Source organism: Notechis scutatus, chromosome 5 (genome assembly GCF_049901735.1).
Source record: "Notechis scutatus isolate UNSWTSFEM ecotype Mainland chromosome 5, rNotScu1.2, whole genome shotgun sequence".
Lineage (NCBI taxonomy): Eukaryota > Metazoa > Chordata > Lepidosauria > Squamata > Elapidae > Notechis > Notechis scutatus.
The window spans coordinates 73,551,868-73,573,297 of NC_142013.1; the positions used below are offsets into that span (position 1 = coordinate 73,551,868).

A 21,430-nucleotide genomic window follows, 5' to 3' on the forward strand; every position below is an offset into this window, starting at 1 on the left:
TTTCACATGGTGCAGAATTGAATCTAGCCAACTGATTCACGCAGTACGATATATCTGGTCTAGACCAATTACTAATATAACTCAAACTACCAATTAAAGATTGATAAATCACTTTATCAAACTCCGGGCTTTGTTCATCAGTGTTGCTAAACTCCTGACTCATTGGAGTCTTAGCTGGCTTACAAAGCTCCATCTTGTAATCTTTTAGCAATTTGCTTATCTTATCTTCCTGAGATATCTTAAAACCTTTCGTGTTTTCTTTATATTCAAACCGAGATACTTCTTTATCTCCCCTAATTGCTTGATCTTTATTCTCTTTCCTAATGATGCTATTATTTTATTTGCTTCATCATTAGTTTCAGTTATCAAAGCAATATCATCTGTGAATAGTAATAATAATGATACTTTCCCATTTGTCTCCTCTTAAACAGACATGGATCGGCTAAACCAGCTTTAAATCCTATATTGTCTAGTTCCTTTACAATATACTGGTTCCATTCATAGCCTGATTGTTTAAGACCATAGAGGCTTTTCTTTAACAACCAACAATCATTATTATCCTTACTTTCACTTTTAATACCAACAGGTTTTTTCATATAAATAATATGTTTTAATGGGGCGTGCAAGTAAGCAGTTTCCACATCTAAATGGTTAACTATATAGTTTTTACTAGCTGCCCACACTAAAGCTGCCCTCAAGGTTGCTGCCTTAAGACTAGGTGCAAACACCTCATCATAGTCATTAGCATTCTGCCTAAAACCTTGGGCTACTAACCTTGCCTTACGGATTAAATTACCATCCTTATCTGTTTTTACCTTAAATATCCATTTGCAGCCAATGGATTTCTTTCCTACAGGTAATTTGGCATTCTCATACACCTTCATATCACTTAATGAATTCAGTTCCTTATTCATTGCTGCATACCATTTTTCTTTTTCCTTATTAGGATACTTTTTAATTTCTTCAACAGAATTAGGAACTTCATTAATCTGGCACACTGTGTTAGCCTGGTACCTATCAGGCGGTCTAGATACACGTGTAGTTCTTCTGGGAATTACAGGGCTTACAGGAGGACTTTGTTGAACTACTACCTGTTCATCTTCCTCATCCTGTTCAGCTATTGAATCTGTTTCTTCCTTTATGGGCACTATTTCATCCTGTATTTGTCTCTTTACTTTATTTTTAAAGTTACAGGGATAACTAATGGGATTTCTATAGGATTCAATAATTACATCTTTATTGGCATCCTGTTCTAATTTCTCCCATCCTTCATGTTCTAGAAATTGGGCACTAGCACTACATAACACTTTAGATGTGCCTTTCTCCCAAAATCTATATGCCCTATGGTTTGCCTGATAACCAACGAAGAAAAATCTTTTAGCTCTATGTTGCCCTTTTTTTCTGATTTGTGCAGGAATATGCACCCATGCTGGTGCACCAAATGTGTGCAGGTAACTTAGATCAGGTTTCCTGCCATGCCACCTGGTAAATGGTATTTCACCTGTTGTTGTATTAACAACGTTATTCAATATGTTATTAGCACACATTATAGCCTCCCCCCACAAAGAATCAGGTAACCCAGAATCATTTAACATTGTTCTAACCATTGCCTGTAGTGTTTGACCTCTTCTTTCAATAAAAGCATTATGTTCTGGCCTGTATGGAGCAGACTTCTTATGCTCTATTCCAGCTACCTTAAGTCTGTTCTGGAATTTGTTATTAACAAATTCCGTACCATTATCTGTCACCAGGGTTATCAATTGTCGTTTAGACTTTCTTTCAGCAAACCTAAGCCAATTGAAAAAATGTTGATATGTTTCAGTTTTGCTTTTCATTAAATAGCAAAACCCATATCTAGAATAATGATCCATAATGCTCAGTATATATCTAGCACCCCCCATACTGGGTTTCTTTGGACCTATGATGTCTGCAAATACTACTTCTAAAGGTTCTTTTGTTTTGAAACCATTTAGCCTATTTGCAGGCAATACCTTGCTCTTATCTTCACAGCAAACATTACAACGTAAATATTTATCACAAGGTTTTAACCTTATTCCTTCAGATAACTCAACTGTACGTTTTAGCATTTTAAAATTTACATGCCCCAAACGCCTATGCAATAAATGGATACATTCTTCATGAGGCTTTATATTATTAAATACAGTTTGTGCCTCCCCTTTCTTACTATTATCTAAGACATATAATGTTCCATTTAAAGCTGCAGTTACCCTTTTGTTATCTTTTTCAATTATGCAATTATTATCTTTAAACGTAATTACATAACCTAATTTATCTAATACCCTTACTGAAAGCAAATTAAACTTTAGTTGCGGTACATACAACATTTTTATATCCTGGTTTATGCACGGACAATGTGCAAAACCTTGACCTTTCGCTTTCAGGTTCCAGCCATTGGCAAGTGATATATGTTGAGAACTTGTAGACATTTTTATAAATTTTGTCTTATCTCTTGTGATGCAGTGGGATGCGCCACTGTCAACCACCCATAAATTATTCTTCACATCAGAGTTGCTAATCGTGGCTAGTTCAAATGCTTTCTTTGGCTTTTTTACATTCTGGCTTTTTCTCTTTTTGCAGAACCTTGCCAAATGTCCTCTGCCTCCACAATTAAAACACTTTTAATTGTGTATGCCGTTGAAGATAAATTCTCTTCTTCCAGGTGCTTTACTTTGCTTTGCTGGTTTCTTTCAAGCTTTGAAGATAATTTCTCTTCTTTCTTATCTTCTCTCAGCTCGTCACGCTCACGCCTTCTTCTGGCTTCTTCTAGTAGCCTGCCTGTAATCTCGGTTAATGAGAGGCTTTCTTTGGCAATACTTCCAACGAAGTCACATAGTCATCATAGCTTTGATCTAATGAAGATAATATTATGTAGACTTGTTGCAGTTCATTAAATATAAGCTCTTTTTCTTGCAAATCTTGAAAATGCTCTTCATACAGTTTAAATGAACTAACATATCTCCATTCCTCTGAAGATGCGTTCGAAAAAGCTTCCGTGTAAGATTTATATGTGCTCCTACACTGTCCCGAACATAAATCTTCCTGAGGTTCTCCCAGCAGTTTGCAGCATTTTCTTCTCCACGAATATGGACAAGCTGCTGATCACAGAGAGTCAGTCCTATGATGCATAAAGCCTGCTCATTCTTCAGTTTAAAGTCTTGTAACTTTTCGTTATCATCATCATTAGCAGGATCCCAGCTACTCACATCTGGTGGGTTTGCTATAATGTCCCACAAACCTTCTCTGCGTAGAAGTAAACTACATTTCATTGACCATGAAACATAGTTTGTTCCATCCAGCCTGGATATCATGGACAGTTGTGACAAATTTACTTGTGCCATTGCTCTTCAGATATTTAGACTATTTTAAACTAATTAAAACAGTTTGTTTTTACAGTAATGTGCAACTCACACCAACTCTCTCTGCTATATCCTGGTTAGTTAGACTATGCTGCTGGGCCCATAACCAATGTTAGGGTTTTAGGAATTAACCCCTAGCAGAGTATTGCAGCAGTAGTCAAGCCAGGCAACCAAAGGAGAGCGGAAGGGCCCCAGAGTATACACACACTGAACACAAACACTGTTTGTAGTTTAAATAGTTTTTAATCCAGTTAGAGTTTAAGCATTGTCATTCAGTCCATTAAGTCATTCACAGTATTTCCATCCAGTAAGACTCACTAGTATAGTCCAAGTTAAGAGTCCTTGCAATATCTTTATCAGCCGATAAAGATATCTTCTCCTTCTCCGGTTTCACTCTCCAGAGAAACAAACGCTGGATATTCAGCAAACAGTAGCAAACAATAACAGTTCAGTTACAGGCACTCACAGTCAGTAATCACAGTTAGTCACAGCAGCACACAGTTACTCGCAGCAGCACACAGTTACAGTTACAGACAGCCAGAGACAGAGTAAGCTTTCCAGCTTCTATTGCTTCCTTATATAGTAACTTCTAACCGCACCCTTAATCGGCTAATTGCCTGCTGCATTGTGCTTAAAGTGATAAGCACATAAACCATGATATCTAAGTTTTATATATTTATTCACCCAAACCATATTTGGTATCAATGTTATACCTAACACCCATAATTATATTATGATTATGATAAAGATAAAGATAAAGATAATAATATTCTTTATATTCTAAAGTTCTAGATATTTCATTACCATATTTTATTGTTTAACCATTGATAAAATAAATCCCAAATCTTATAAAATTGTTTATCTTCTTGTTCTCTAATTTCAAATGTCAATCTACTCATTTCAGCACATTCCATTATTTTCTTAATAACTTCCTCCTGCGTTGGTATTTTCTCATTTTTCAAGTTTTTAGCAAATACAATCCTAGCCGCTGTTAATACATTTACAATCAAATATTTCAATTCCTTACCGTATATTTCAGGTAAAATTCCCAATAAAAATATCTCTGGTTTCAAGTCTATGTGGTTTTTTTGTCATTTTTTTCCAACCATGTGTGGATTTTAGTCCACCACATATGATAATATGAACCAGGTATCTGATGACATTTCCAACATTTTTCAGATTTGTTCTTGAACATTCTTGCTATTCTTGTTGGGGGTAGGTGCCACCTGTAAAACATCTTACACAAATTTTCTTTATATGCTGTTGACATTGTCATTTTATAATTTTGAGACCACAATTTTTGCCATTTCTCTAGATCAATCCCTTATCCAAAATTCTTCCCCCAAGCAATCATTGTTTCTTTAACTTGTTCTTCTTCTAACTTAATTTCTAATAAATATCCATACAATTTTTTAATCACCTTTTCATCAGTACCTGTCAAGATCTTATCTAAATCAGCCAATTTATCATAGAAACCTTCTGTTTTGGAATCCTTATCATATCTAGAGCATATTTGCGCATATGAAAACCAATTCATCTTTATACCTTGTTCCTCTAGTTTTTGCATAGATTTAAGCTCACCCTTTTCATTCAATATTTCACCATATCTAGCTGTTTGTTCCTTTTTATATGTTATAGGATAAGAAAATGCTTCAATAGTCGATAGCCAGACTGGAATTTTCAAATAACATTGCCTTTTAGTCTTCTCCCAATTTAACCATAGAGCCTCCCGTATATAATGTCTTCTAAAGTACCCCTGTGTTTTAGTTCCCTTGTACAATAAGAAGGCATGCCACCTCAAAAAAACATGTCCTTCTAATGTCAGCAATCTAGTATTTTTTAATGTTATCCATTCCTTAACCCACATCAGATTTGTAGCTTGCTAGTATAACTCCCAATTAGGCAGACCAAATCCTCCTCTTATTCTAGCTTCTTATAAGAGTTTAGTTTTATTCTCGCTTTCTTACCCTGCCATATATATTTCAACACGATTTTATTTAAATCTTCAAAGTAATCTTTCCCTGGCCTAATTGGAATTGTTTGAAACAAATATAAAATTCTGGGTAATATATTCATCTTGATTGTTGATATTCTCCCTATTAATGATAGTTGTAAGTTTTCCCATTTCGCCAAATCTGTCGCTATCTGTTGCTTAAGTTTAATATAATTATTCTCTTTAAGTGTGCTACAACTTGCTGTCAAATGTATCCCCAAATACTTCATCTTATTTGTGACCTGAATTTTCAAAACATGAAATCTCTTTAGATATTATGGAGGAGAATATAAACAACTAAAAATCTTCCTAAACTATTGGAAAACTACAAACATAACAACTTTTGAAATAATAGAATCAATTAAAAGAGCTAAAACAGGCAAAGCTCCAGGACCCGATGGTCTGCCAAGTAGATTCTATAAAATATTTGAAGATCAACTACTACTTCCGATGAAGGACTTAATGAATTCTATTTTACAGGGAACACTATATGAGACTTTTGGGAGGATGACTACATTTCTTTAATACCCAAAGATGGACTGGATTTAACTTACGTGAAGAACTACAGGCCAATCTCATTCCTTAATAGTGCCTACAAACTTTTTACATCTATTTTAGCTGAAAGACTTTTAAAAAGTTTTACAGGATTATATACGCAAAGACCAGTGTAGCTTCTTACCTAAAAGACAACTAAAAGATAATGTAAGAGTAATTTTGAATATAATCGAATATTTACAACAACATAACAACAAACAGGTTGCATTATTCTTTCTGGATGCAGAAAAAGCTTTTGACATTGAACTGGCCCTGTATGTTTAATGTAGTAGAAAAGATGGATTCTGGATTGGGCTTTATAAAGGAACTGAAGTCCATCTATACATTCCAGAAAGGTCAAATCATGGCGAACAGATACTTTACAAAACCAGAGAACAAGACAGGAGTGCCCTTTATTATTGATTCTAGTGTTGGAACTGTTAAATAGAGGTATTAGACAGGATAACAGGAATAGGACTACAAATTAAAGCACATAATTACAAATTACATGCATTTGCTAATGACTTGGTATTGATTGTGCAAGATCCTAGTTGATTTCTAAAGTATATATAATGCTAAGATGAATCTAGAAGATGAATATGTTAAAGAATGTATGGTAAAATGGGGGAAATGTTGGCATAATATAACTAAATAAATGGGAGAATGTATGGATGAAGGGACTAAAATTTACATTAAATTATAGTTTGAAAGAAAACTTTTATAAAATGATGTATCATTGGTACTTGACCCCAGATAGATTAGCCAAAATGTATAAAGCAGAGGTGATATTCAGCAGGTTCTGACTAGTTTTGGAGAACCGGTAGCGGAAATTTTGAGTAGTTTGGAGAACCGGCAAATACCACCTCTGACTGGAAATTTTACAGTATCCTTCCCCTGCCATGCCTACCAAGCCACACGCACAGAAACGGTAGTAAAAATTTTTGAATCCCACCACTGGTATAAAGGGATTTCTAATCTGGAAATGTAGTCAAAATCTAGGTTTATTTTATCATATGTGGTTTTCTTGCAAATATGTGAAAATATATAGTGGATAAACATAACAGTGACAATGCAAAAATATTTATAGCAATAGCACTTAGACTTATATACCACTTTATAGTGCTTTACAGCCCTCTCTAAGCAGTTTACAGAGTCAGCATATTGCCCCCAACAATCTGGATCCTCATTTTACCGACCTCGGAAGAATGGAAGGCTGAGTTAACCTTGAGCCTGGTGGGATCTGAACTGCCAAATTACAGGCAGTTGATAGTCAGCAGAAGTGGCCTGCAATACAGCACTCTAACCACTGTGCCACCTGAAGCTTTTCCTTTAGGTATGGACAAGTCAATTGAAAAACAATTTTGGTTGCAATTCCTTCACAGCTGTGAGGATTGTACTTGCCAAACACCGGAAAGAAAAAGAGATGCTGATTGTTGAAGAATGGATTTTGAAATTGATTGAATCAGCAGGGATGGCAAAATTTACTGCTTTGATTGAGATAATGGACTGGATAGCTTCATAAGAGACTGGAAACCATTTGTGGACTTTCTATGTGCTCAGTATAATAATAGATGGTTAACAGGGATTTGAAGATTAGTGTAATGTTTAGCTCAGCTTCTTGACTGCTTTTTCTTGTTTTTTTACACACGTACGCACGCGGATACATACACACACGTGTGTGTATGTGTGTATCTGCATATGTAGATATAGATACAGATATATTTAGATATAGATAGATAGATAGATAGATAGATAGATAGATAGATAGATAGATAGATAGATAGATAGATATTTGTAAAAGGGGAGGAGAATGTACTGCTTTTTCTTTTGTTTCAGCCCCCAGCCAGGGTGGATCCAACATCATGTTAGATGTTTGACCACTTTTTCCTCCTTTTCTGTACACTATTTTTTCTTCGTTGTTGCTGTTAGGGTTGGATGTATGTTTTTGTTTAGTTTAGTTTTGTTTGTTTGTTCTATTGTTTTATATTTTATTTTCTATCATAAAACAATATTTTTTTTAAAAAAGAAATTTTGGGCTCAATTGTGGTTGTTAGTTGTGGACTAATTTAATTTTATTACTAATTTAATGCAATTTAGATCACATGAGTTATATTTCTTTTCAAGATAATAGTAGTGTTATATATTTGTATTATCTTTCTTTTTCTCTAAAACCATAGTGAGCTCAATTGCTTAATAAATATTCAGCAATGAAAACCTGTAAATTTAAATAAAGAATAGAAATAATATTTGGAGCACATGCACAATTCACAAGGGTAAAGTGAACTTAGGCTTCTTGGCTGTACTTCATAGCTGTCACAATAAAATAATATATATTTTTCATTTGTATACAATTAGGGACAAGACAAGTTGTATTTAATCACAAATATTTAATATAATGCAAGGGTTCACTGAAAGCAAATGTTCTCCTTTTTATTTCAGAGAATAAATAAAAATCAAATAATGGATGGTTTTAAATGCCTGCTTTCCAAAGCAAGAGTATCCATTGTATCTCTGAACACTTTTCTGAGGTTCTGTTGCAAATTAAAAGGTATAACTTTAACTAAAATAAGTATGGCATATCATGCCAATTGATATTAGGTTAGCCATGACACTGCTGGTCTTTCACAAGGCCCAAAAAACTGGTTTTGTGCTTGGCCAGAAGCCCTGTGAGTGCGGTATAGTCTTGAAGTTGTTGAGGATTTTTAATGAAACAGCTGCTATGTTTTTTATTGTGTATTATGTATTTTATTGTAAGCCAGCTAGAGTTACATACTGTATATGAGATGAATGGCTGCATACATCAAAGAAAGCCTGATAATTTAATAGATAACTGTATAGTGAGTGTGCGTTTAAATGTTCTGAAGTTCTTTCTTGGGCTTTCATTTGCTTAACATTTTATTGGTGTCTTATTTTGAGCTGGATTGCTGCAATCTCCATAAGTAAATCCTCCTTCAAGAATAATGTTCAGAAGTGCAGTTGGGAGACAAAGCTGCAGAACATTAGTACAGAACATTAGTACACATTATTACAACATTGATTGGGATGCTTCCTTGCAGATATCATATTCTATCTCAGATTTTATTGCTAACACATAAGATCTTGAATGTTCATGGGCATAAGTACTTGTATAATCTTCCTTTGCTTGTTTGACACAACATGGCAAACAAACGTTGTATATCTTTGATTTAATCATTACAGTGTTTTGATATTTTTCAATTGAACAGATTTTTTTATATTTGTCAAAAGCCTTCATTATATATTTCCACATAAAATAAAAATGAAACACAGGACTGAATTGTTCTAGAAAGCACCTTGTTGACTGCATCTATAAAGATTCCACATTAATAGTAGAGACAGCCTGCATGACTCACATCACAGCCTGGATCTGCAGTAATCTATCTGGTTTCTGTTGATCCTGATGGCAGTTTTTCTTGATAATTTTTAATAATCGATAAATAGTTTATTAATGGGATTATGCATGGTTTGAACAGTGCGCAACAATGATTGACCTATATAATTCTCATATTATGCTTAATCTCTGGAAGACATCTAAATTTTTGAACAGTGAAAAAAAAAAAATATTTCTGAAAATAATATTTCTTCAGAAGCCAACTATTTAAATACACTTTATGTCAGTTTATTTCCCAGTATGCTGTTTCATTGTTCCAAGTAATGAACTCAGAGAGTCAGGATTCTGTCACTTTTTGGAGGTTCATGAAATTCTTTATTGAGTACATCATATCAGCACTTAGAAAAGTGAAGCCAGCTCTAAATTATTTGTCTGAAGAAGTTGGACGTGCTTGTTTCTAAATATGTGAGTGAAAGCATCTCTCTCTCTCTCTCTCTCTCTCTCTCTCTCTCTCTCTCTCTCTCTCTCTAATTAAGATATTAATTAAGGTTATAGTTATGGCTTCTATTCTGATTGAATTGAGAGGAGCAATCCTAATGTGAGAATGCCTGTGTGTGTATGTGTGTGTGTGTATGTGTTTATATTTATCATAATCATATTAGCAATTTTCTATCCACTGCAGGATGAAGGCCTTTTCTGCATGTTTCCAACCAATACTTTCCTGAGCTTTCTTTTGCCAATTAGGCCCATAATACTTGCTGGTGTCGCTGATCCATCTTGTTTTAGGTATCTTTCATGGACGCTTTTTATCAAGTGGGATCCATTCTATAACTCCCTTGGTCCACCTGCCATCAGTTCTTGCTATTTCCATTTCAATTCTTTTACTCTCTTGATGATATCATATATTTTTGTTTGTTCTATAATTCATGTGCAGATCTTTCTATCTTGTCTTAGAATAGAATAGAATCGTGTATCTTTCCATGGCTCTTTGCGCCACTCATAGCTTTTGTATTGATTGTGAAGTTAGTGTCCATGTTTCACTGGCATGTGTTATAGTATATTTACATTTATAAATTATACACACACACACACAATACCGCCAAATCATCTCATTTCCTAGCAATGAACAAATATTTGAACACTAATTTATTTTAATTTCCCAAATAATTATATTTACATATGCTACTTTTTATTGGATTATATGTAATGCCAAATACTATACTAACTCTTCTTTTTTTTAACAGCAAAATTTAGAAAGTAATCTTACCAGCCTTATCAAAAGAAACACTGAACTGGAAACACTTTTGGCTAAATTAATTCAGACTTGTCAACATGTAGAGGTAAGTACTAATTCCAGTATATTTAATTCACAATTCTTTCTGAATATATGACACCCTGTTTTATAGACTTTTAAAATAATCATAATGTTACAGTTTGAAAACATGTGTGTTTATTTATTTTATATATACCTATTTCTTTTTGTTTTAACCTTTCTGTCGTGTCTGAGTCTTGGTGACTTTATAGGCAAGTATATAGGCAAGTATACACCTGTTCTGAAGTTGAATATGGACCAAATCAGGGGTGGGCTGCAAAAAATGTAGCAATCGGTTCTCAGCCCCATTGCTGGATGGGCGTGGCCATGGTGGGTGTGGCCGAGTCGGCCTCCTGAACCAGGGCAGGGGGGAATGTTGTTGTCCTCCCTGGGCTCCTGAGGCTTTCCTCAAGTCTCCGGGAGGGCGAAAACGGCCTCCCCCAGGCTCCAGAGGCCTGTTTTTTGCCCTCCCCGAGCCTCCATGCGGGCCTTGTACTTACCTGGCATCCAAAACGGGCCATGTGAAGACTCCGGGGAGGGGAAGGGAGGGGTGGGCGGGGCTAGCCAGGGGTGAGATTTACTGGTTTGCCGAACTGGTAATTCAAAATGACAAAATTAGCTACCGGTTTGCCCAAACCAGGGAGAACCGGCAGTAGCCCACCCCTGGACCAAATAGATAATTTAGTATCTTCTTTATAGAGCAGTTAAATAAATGTCATGGAGATTTCACTATTGGAAACATATATATATAATTTTATATTGAATAAAATATCATTTGTTTACTGTTAACACACTATTTAAAAAAATAAAATAAAAGACAAAATATTTCAAATAATTAAAGGCAGATTATATAAAAACATTCTAATGTATATATACAACTCATTTAATGGCTAAATTATAAAATAAAGGAAAAAATAATTCCTGTTTTTCTAGAATATATTGTCCTAGAGAAAGCAGACTGATCAATTATTTTATGTTAGTATGTTGTTTTAGTTATATTCCCTAGTGGTTTCCTTGAAGTCTGGTAGGAATAAAATTGGAATGAGCAATTGGTAACATGAAATACTTTTGCTTCCTGCAGTAAACAAGCTGTAAAGGAATTCATACATGATGACAAGTGAGCCCAAGAGATTTCACAACATCCTGGCATGAACTAACTGTATGCTGTAAAATATTCTCCATAATTCTTTGTGGTACACAGAGGCTCTTTAACAAATAGATTAATGTAGACAGGATTCCCTGGAGATAGAAAAAAATTGACCTTCATAATTAAAATGCATTATTTCCAGTTTTAACTCTAGCTATATTTCCTGAAGTGTCACACGGCTTCTATTTTACTCTGACAGTCATATCAAAAAAGTAAATTCAATTGCTAATATAGCATTGCTATCTATCTATCTATCTATCTATCTATCTATCTATCTATCTATCTATCTGCTGCTCATCTCACTACAAGTTTATATATAACTCAAGAGAAAAAACTCCAGTGATAATTTATTAGTTTTCCATAAAATATTCAGTTGGTTAATTAAGATATATACAGTAATTTTCTATTAGGAGCCCTGATAGTACAATGCAATAGATGCAGTATTGCTGTGCTGCCCCATTCCGTCTCTCTCTCTCTCTCTCTCTCTCTCTCTCTCTCTCTCTCTCTCTCTCACACACACACACACACACACACACACACACACACACACAGAGAGCAAGAATTCTACAGATGTTTATTCAGACCCCACAATCAGGTCATTAGAAAGCACTGCCATTCCACAGGTTTGGATTCCAAGCTCAGCATGGCAAGAGTCAGTGGGAAAAGAGTCCAACAGCACACATGAAGTCCAGGAAATCAATCCATGAATCAAACAGGTCAGGATATATGGCACAAGCACACAAAGCACAGAACTCGGCATGTTGCTCCAGCAAGGCTCAAGTCCGTGGGGCGGGATTAAATAGGTGATGTTGGTACAGCCCTTCACAAGAGGTGAGGTTGCCTGCTTGCAAGTAGTCTAGCCGACCAGCATTGTGCCTACCTCCTCTCTAACCTAGGTGTCCTTGGATCAGGAGGAGGTGTAGACTCCTCTAAACTTGCATCCAGAAAGGGTCGGGGCAGTAGTGGGATTCAAATTTTTTTTACTACCGGTTTTGTGGGTGTGGCTTGGTGGGTGTGGCAGGGGAAGGATACTGTAAAATCTCCAGTCAGAGGTAGCATTTGTCGGTTCTCCAAACTACTCAAAATTTCTGCTACCAGTTCTCCAGAACTACCGGTTCTCCAGAACTGAATACCACCTCTGGTCTGGGGGTGGATCCATGACAATTGCAGGGTAACTCTGCCCACAATTCGGAGTTCGATCCTGATGGGGCAGTTTTCCATTCTTCTGAAGTTGGTAAAAGGAAGAGCCAGAATGTTAGGGGTGATATGCTGATAATGTAAACTGCTTAGAGAGGGCTGTAAAGCCCTTTGAAGTACTGTGTAAGTCTAAGTGGTATTGCTATACTGTAATTTTATTATAAAAGTAAATATGGCATAATTATTTTTTTACTTTAAATTTAAATCAACATCTAAAAAATAACGGATAGTGATTTATACATAACTCTAACATTGAATTATAATAAAGGACTCATAATTTAATGTGTGTGCCCTAATCAGTGGTATTCAAATAAAGTTGCCACCGGTTCGGTGGGTGTGGCTTGGTGGCCGCACTTTGGTGGTGCACGCGCATGCCAAACACGCACTTTGCGCAGGCACAGAGCGATGCTGGTTGCTGCAGCAGCTGCCGCGCGGCGCTATTCTGCACTGCGCAAAGCAGCTGCGCTTTGAAAGTGAGTATGGGAGCCTGGGCAGGTGGATGGGCCAAACACAGAGCAGCGAAGAGAACCGGTTCGGTCTCCACTGCTCATCGCTGCTACCGGCTCTCCAGAACTGGGCAGAACCGGTCGAATGCCATCACTGGCCCTAATGCATATTTTTCTAATTTCTGTGTAGCAAACAAGCACAGTAATAGCATAAGAAAAATGGAAGCACTCAATACTTCCAAATGTGTGACTACTGACAGTTTCGGGACTTGATCTGGAAGATGCCCAGATGGGAGAAAGTTGATCAGTGACAATTCAAAGTTAAAAGTAGACTACCTCTTCCTGAGCTGCTTTTGGCCACAATGCAGTGTTAAATACAAATTAACACATTCAGCTCTGTGGTTGTAATTAACCTATTCATAGCTGCTGCCTGTAACTGACAAGACTTTAATTAGTTTCATACTTTCCGTTTTTGCTTGTCCCCGAGTGGCTCTGGATTGGAAGCAGGAGCAAACTAGGCAAGGAGCCATCCTGGCACATTTCTTTTAAAGTATATTTCCCATTGTGTGCCTGTTTACTTTCTTGTAATATTTTCTAATAAATATAAATGCAAACAATTATCTTCTTGCTTATTATCCCATAGGTGGGAACAATCATTTCAAAGGGTGGCAGAGTATAGTAAAAGGGCTATATTTGTCCTTTTACCCACCTTCCTCATAATTTGAGTTCCAGAAATCTTCCCTACCATTTGAGCTTGCATAACTGTTTGGAATTGCAGCCTTCTGATGCTGAAAAACAAAAGAAAGTTGAAATAAAATTGGAAGCACAATCACAACTGCATCATTTAGCATCTGAGTTGTCAGTCTCAGTTGTGATTGCTAAATAACTAAGGAGCTATGGCGGTTCAGTGGTTAAAATGCAGGCTTCCTCTGACCAAAGCCAGGAATTCAATCCTGACCAGCTCAAGACTGACTCGGGTTTCATCCTTCAGAGGTTGGTAAAATGACCCAAATTGTTGGGGCCAAATATGCTAATATTTGTAAACTGCTCAGAGAATTCTATAAAGCAAGGGTCTCCAACCTTGGTGACTTTAAGCCTGGCAGAGTTCAACTCCCAGAATATCCCAGCCAGCTTTGCTTTGCTGGCTGGGGAATTCTGGAAGTTGAAGTCCTCCAGGCTTAAGGTTGCCAAGGTTGGAGACCCCTGCTATAAAGCACTATGAAGTGTCAGATAAGTCTAAGTGATATTGCTATAGTGCTATTGCTAACTAAGGATTATCTGTATAGTAATTCTGGGAAACTTTTGAGAACTCTCCTACTTGGCCCAAACAAAGTTGGAGCAGGGATCAAACTTTGGAATGGCTTTTAGGTGATAGATAAAAGCATGAATTACCTGTCAAAATAATTGACTAAATAGTTTTTTAAAAATGGGTCAGGTATTACACGAATACTGTATATAATTGGACACAATCACAATATCACAAAGTTTGAGAACCCCTGTGTTACATTGTTAGTCTTCGGCAAATGCAATAAAATCCTATTAATCCTGGCCCACCAACAAAGTTTATGGATTTATGAATTTAGGTGTTTAGGTGTTTTATATGTGCATTATAATACTTTGGAACACTTATATTTGCCTGTGGATTGGATTTCAGCCATTTTCTAACTTCTAAAAGAACTATTTTCTTTTTCGTAATGGCTAATATTTTATAAACTATATACAAAGAAGCTTCCTTTTTAATTTGAGTTTTCACTCAGTAATTCTTCTACAGTAAAGATGCAGCTGCCATCTTGTAAGCGGATGTGTTATTTCTCCTCAATCTTAATTTTTTAGATTGTTCTCTCTTGCCAAAGGATAACAGCTGCATAGGTTATATATCATTTCATACCATTCCTCTTAAAATCATAATAAATAGTTAAATTCATTTTCTTTTAAGTGTTACTATTACTATTTGAGAAATCTACAGCCATTTCTCTCTCTCTCTCTCTCTCTCTCTCTCTCTCTCTCTCACACACACACACACACACACACACACACATATATGTATATTTAGAATAAGAATAACAGAGTTGGAAGGGACCTTGGAGGTCTTCTAGTCCAACCCCCTGCTTAGACAGGAAACCCTACACCACTTCAGACAAGCGGTTATCAAATCTCTTCTTTAAAACTTCCAGTGTCAGAGAACTTCTGGAGGCAAGTTGTTCCACTGATTAATTGTTCTAACTGTCAGGAAATTTCCCCTTAGTTCTAGATTTGTCTCTCTCCTTGATTAGTTTCTAACCATTGCTTCTTGTCTTACCCTTAGGTGCTTTGGAGAATAGTTTGACTGCCTCTTCTTTGTCTCAGCCCCTGAGATATTGGAACACTGCTATCATGTCATCCTTAGTCCTTTACATCAGACTAGACATAACCAGTTCCAGCAAATGTTCTTTACATGTTTTAGCCTCCAGTCCCCTAATCATTTTTGTTGCTCTTCTCTGCACTCTTTCTAGAGTCTCAACATCTTTTTTACATCATGGGACCAAAATTGGATGCACACACAAATATAAATGTTTCACTAGCTGAGGCATAGTATTTACTTAAAGAGAGCTCCTTTAGGCAATTTATATTTACAATAAACTAGCAAATGTGACCACATCCAGAGCTTACCAAATTATGGTTTGTGAAATATTGTGTGCTAATTTGAGGCATAAAAATGTAGTTTGTATTTAAACTTGACATTCCAAACCAAGGAATGATTATCTTATTTATATCAGTGAGAAACCAGAATATTAAAGAAGAATGAAAAAAGAAAATAAACATGTTCCCAAGACATTTCTCCCTGTCTTCTTAATTTATGAAAACTGATCATGGTGTCAAATGTGTTTTTATATAATGATAGCAAACAATTATTAATGGTTTGGTGGGTTTCTGTGGAGAGAACACCATGATGGCCTGAAGTAATTTCCAAGTGGCAGTATATTTCAAATTCTTCATCCTACCAATTACAGCCTTCCTGCAGTTGAATGACATATGAATCATGAAAATAATTACTTAAAATTATTTGCACCCACATGTTGACAGTAATTATTATAATCTTGTCTTAATTCATTTTGTTAATCTCTAAGGCCAGGGTGCCTGTATTGAGTTTGTCCAGAGTGTAACCTAGGCAATTAAATATTGTTGATGCCTGGCTATTTTCCCCAAATTTTCACTTATTTATGTCTATGAAAATTACTCCTAGTTACATGGAGTTTTCTTTGTCTTAGACAGACAGATAGAACTGGCTGGAATTCCAGACAATTTTAAGCTCAGATTACCTCTAATTCAGCTATTACAACATCAAATGGTAGCTCAGTGGCTGTGGAAGGGCTCCTGAATCAAGATATACAGTATTTCAAACTAGGAGTGGACTTTACAAAGAAATGCAAGAATTTGCAAACGTGGATTAATAATATTTGTAATATTATATATTAAAATAGAGTATATATCTTTATATTCTAAATATAAATATACTAAAACTTTGTTCAGTTCATACATTTTCTCAAGATTTTACATGTGCTCTTGGGTTCCTGTGTATATATCTTAACCATTTAGAATTTCAGATCTCTAATATATTTTTTCTGTAAGAAAGAAGAGTAAAGAAGGTAGATATCAGTGCATCTAAGATAAGCTCCCATACAGCCTATCTTAGAAACTTTGAATGAAATAGCTCTAACATTAAAATCAATAGCTGAGAGCAAATGCTTTGATTAGATGGGTGCATATTGTTTTATATCATTACAGATAATAAACAAAATACCCTTTTGTAAGAAAAGAAGGATTTAGGTAGCTATAAGAGCCAATGTAAAATTAGTGTTTTTGCATAGTCGGTATTTCTGACAATCTGAAGTAAATGTGTAGATATTGTTCCATATTATATATTCAAATATATGCCCCTCCTTATATTTAATCCACCCTCTCCTTACAACTCTTCAAACTATCAAGAAAGAAGCTGAGCTGAACCCCTAAACTTTAAACATATCATCTTGATATCAAGTTAACCCAATAGTGTTACCTCTCGGATCATTAGCCACTGCTTTTGGCTAGTGACAAACTTGTGCAGCAAAAATTCAAAACCGAGCTATTTTTTGCAAGCAGCTCTGTTTTCTTACAAGAGGGAACTTGCATTTTTTGGGTTTTAAACCTATTGGCCAGATCTTCCCTTTTGAGCATTGCAGCAGCCATTGAAGAAGCTTGTATTTTTCATGAAGAGCACAAGCCAATCATATCCATTTGGTTATCTGAGCAGAGATCGGGGATCCTTTCTGTGTCACTTGGTAAAGGACTGCTGGAAATATGGACACCATCTCCTTCCTCTATATTGTGTATGTTGGTCCAGCAAGGAGGAGAGAATGTTTTGAAATGTGTTTGGCATTTATGAAAATCCTGCATTATTTAGTCAAGAATGAAATTGTTTTAGTCTGTTGCACAGAACATAATCAGAACACAGCTGTGGAAAAACCAGGAACAATTAGCCAGCAAGAATGGGGAGGAAACCTGTTTTCCTGGACTGCAGCTGATTTAAAAGACACAATTTTAGCCAATGTTTCCTAACCAACTGTGAGATAACGTACATCATTCTTAGATTATACAGCACCGGAAAAGCAATTTTTCTCTAGGTCTTGAAACTCAGCTGTGCTCGTTCTATTTATATGAAAACACTTTTACATTAGTTATAGACATCTATTTTAACATGGTTTCAGGATCCACATACAAGACTTGGTTCAAAAGAGATAGTTTGTTTTAAGTCCAAGTTCTCTAAACCCTTGAGAGCAAGGTGAACAGGTTATCTTGATAAAGCTGCCTGCGATGGGGCTGCAAACCTCATTTATGGAAATCTTCAGGGCAGGATAACGTTAAGCTGACAAGGAGCACTAGTGCTATTTAAGATACGTTGCAATCTCCTTTCTTATGTGCTAGTCAAATCAAAAATGTTGCAATCTCCTTTCTTAGTGCTAATCAAATCAAAAAGAAAAGGAGAATGTAGGAAAGTGAAACAGATGGATGTTTTAAAGAAGCAAAATAGAATTTAATTACAGATAATGTATTGCCAGTATTTTCAAAAGACTTCTGTCCTGTAACAAAGATGTCTTTTAAGTCCAGTCACAATGGGTCTCTGCCTTCAGTTTCCATGAAATAGACTAAGACAAATCTCTTGTTTGTGGTTGAGCAAAATGTAAAACTATGCTGGCAGCCTGTCCCCAAATACACTACCTTAAATGATAATAGGGCTTTGTTTGTGGCAAAACAAATAATTAATGTTTTCTGTGTTTTCCTTATGTGGCACAGCACTGTCTATCTTTTTTTTTTTAATTACAAATTTAAATTTTGGAACAGTTAACTCTGTCTCAGAGAAACAGAAGAAGCAGTAGTACTATAAAGCTTTTGCAGGTAGTCCTTGACTTATTACCACAATTGGGACCAGAATTTAGATTGCTAAATGATACAGACATAAATGATTACATCATTTAGCAACAGCTATTCTGGCATTCCCGATTGTAGTCATTATACAAAGGCAAGTAGCCATTAGCTGAGAAGCTGCCCCAATCTTGTCAAGCCAAGCCATTCCAGGCTTGGTTCCTTCCAGCCCTGAACCTCAGTAAAGTGAGAAACTGCCTCCACCTCTCTCCAGCCACCTAGCTGCTACCCATCTCTGCCTTTTTTGTCATCCTGCATTCTGCTTTACCGGGCAGCAAGCAGCACCAGAACCACATGGTTATGGGATTGCAAGAAGCCTCTGAGCCATCACATAGCATGAAACCATGGTCAACCTGCCTCAGCATTGCAGCTGAAGCAGGTTGACAAAGCTTCAACATCCAAGAAGCCCCAGCAAATGCCAGCAAACATGCATTCACCCAGTTGCCTTCTCTCCCAGTTCCGTTTGGTGGCATTTTGTCTTTTGTACCCAGCTGCTGAAACGGGCGCTTCTTGGTGGTTTTGTTCTCTCCTTTTTGGATTTGTGGTCTAGGTTCTCTGCTGACCACTTTCTACACGGGGCTCCCCAGCCTGCCCGAGCAGCACAGTGCCAGGCCGCAGACTGGGGAGGGCCTAGCAACTGCCAGCAAGCGTCAGCAAGCATTCGTTTGCCCAACTTCCATCTCTTCCAGTTCCCTACACTGACCTGTTATGGCTGAAGCAGAATCAATTTACAGCCTTTGTTTGTCTATCTTTCACTTCCTTTGCAGTCTCTTTTTCAAACCCATGACCACCATGTCACCCTGGACACTTCAGCTTTTCTGGTAAAGACGTGGTTTTCCAATTTGGCCTAGCAGCACAATACAAATATAAATGTCAGTTAGTGGGAAGGCTAGAAACTGTTTATCTAATGAAAAAATGCCAGGGGTTGGCTTGTGCTTCCTGCATGTGGTTCTCTGGGACAACCAGGGGTGGGATCCGACTGGTGTAACTACCGGTTCGGTGATTTACGATTTGCACATGTGTGTAAATCGTTGTCAGCTTGCTGCCTAGACTGCTAAGCAGCGCTGCATGTGGGTGCACAGCGCTCGAAAAACTCCTTTTTTACTGCGTTTTCAACTGCAGCTGTGCCACACAAAGCAGCTGAGGTTGAAAAACCAGGAAATAAAGGTCAGGTAAGTGCCCGGACGGGCAGGTGGGCCAAAACAGCAGCAGACATAGAACCGGTTCCATGTCTGCTGCTCTTCAGAGCTACCGGTTCTACAGAGCCAGACAGAACCGGTAGAATCCTACCCCTGGGGACAACCCTCAGAATTTTCCCATTGGGCCAAATCCTTGCTTTGGATTCCTGGGTGCTGTAGCTTGCTGGTAATGGTGGGGCTTCTTTTGTGCCATGTACGAGGATGAGTTCAGGAAGATGAGACTTCCAGAAGTAGCTTTATGCTGCACCAAGGCTTAAGAGTTTCTTGCAGTCACAGAACTGCGTGTGCCAAGAAGCCTCTGAGCTGCAGCATGGCAAGCAGCTGCAAAGCCATTACAGATATTATAAATATATATATAATTATGAAGTTATAAACAATTAATAACTATGCACTTATTATATTAATTCTTATAGCTTATTGGTCATTTTATTGATCATTTAATCAGTGATTACACAGAGTTTGGCTATGTTCTTTAAATCACTTCAAAATAGAAGTGTCTTGACTGTTAGTTGGGTTGAGAATCTCTATGGTTATGTTTTGATTGAAATTCAAATTATTTGCAGTGACTATTCAATAAATTGTATAATACTAGATATGTTGGTGTGAAAGGAATACATAAGTCTAAATAGTAAAACAAGAAAAGGGAATTTGATATTGTTATTGTTTTGTCATCTCAGTAATGAATGAGATAGCCACCATTTGGGGGGGAAATTACAACTTCGTCTGGAGAAAATTAGACAGGAAATGATATGTAGAGGAAATAAAGAATGAGAAAATTATATTGCAAGGAATCAAAATTACATTCATTCAGTATTGGATATCACCCATATATTATAATAGTTACTTGTATTAATATTATCTGATAAAATATATTGTTTTCAAGAATTCAAGCATTCATTCAAGTTTAAGAGCATTTTAAAAACATGGTTGTGAAACAATGCAACTTTGTTAGCTTTATCTTGTTTTGAATGTTTCTAAATTTATTCAGTGCAATGCTTGATCTCTTCTTTAGGTAAATGCGTCTCGACAAGAATCCAAGCTGATGGAAGAATGTGACCTGCTTATAGAAATAATCCAGCAAAGACGTCAGATAATTGGAACCAAAATCAAGGAGGGAAAAGTAAGAATATTATCTTTGAGATTCTGAAATAGATTAAAATTCTTACTAAATGGTTTATGCTCTACAAAATTTCTAATTTCTTACTTAAAATGCACATCTTGAAATCCCCTTGACAGTTGCTTCATTTATTTTCCTGTTGTCTGAATTTATTAAATAAACATTTCAGTCTTCATTTAAAATCTGTTGAATGCCTGTTGAAAGATACCATCTTATGTTATTTTATCTTTCTATTATAAGACACTTTATATAAATAATAACTGTACAAATGATATTTGCAAGGGAAATTCTGCTCTATTCACCAGAATAGTTTTATAATA

The 21,430-nt window shown here is 36.4% G+C and overlaps 1 protein-coding gene across 4 annotated transcripts in view; it reads left to right on the forward strand.

Moving 5' to 3' along the window:
* MID1 (midline 1) overlaps positions 1-21,430 on the forward strand; it is a 227,499-nt gene that overhangs the window by 187,728 nt on the left and 18,341 nt on the right. For all 4 annotated transcript variants that reach the window (XM_026666914.2, XM_087967046.1, XM_026666913.2 and 1 more), the window contains exons 3-4: positions 10,498-10,593; positions 21,006-21,113. In XM_026666914.2, coding sequence (XP_026522699.1) covers positions 10,498-10,593; positions 21,006-21,113 — 204 coding nt within the window. The remainder of the gene's footprint in view (positions 1-10,497; positions 10,594-21,005; positions 21,114-21,430) is intronic.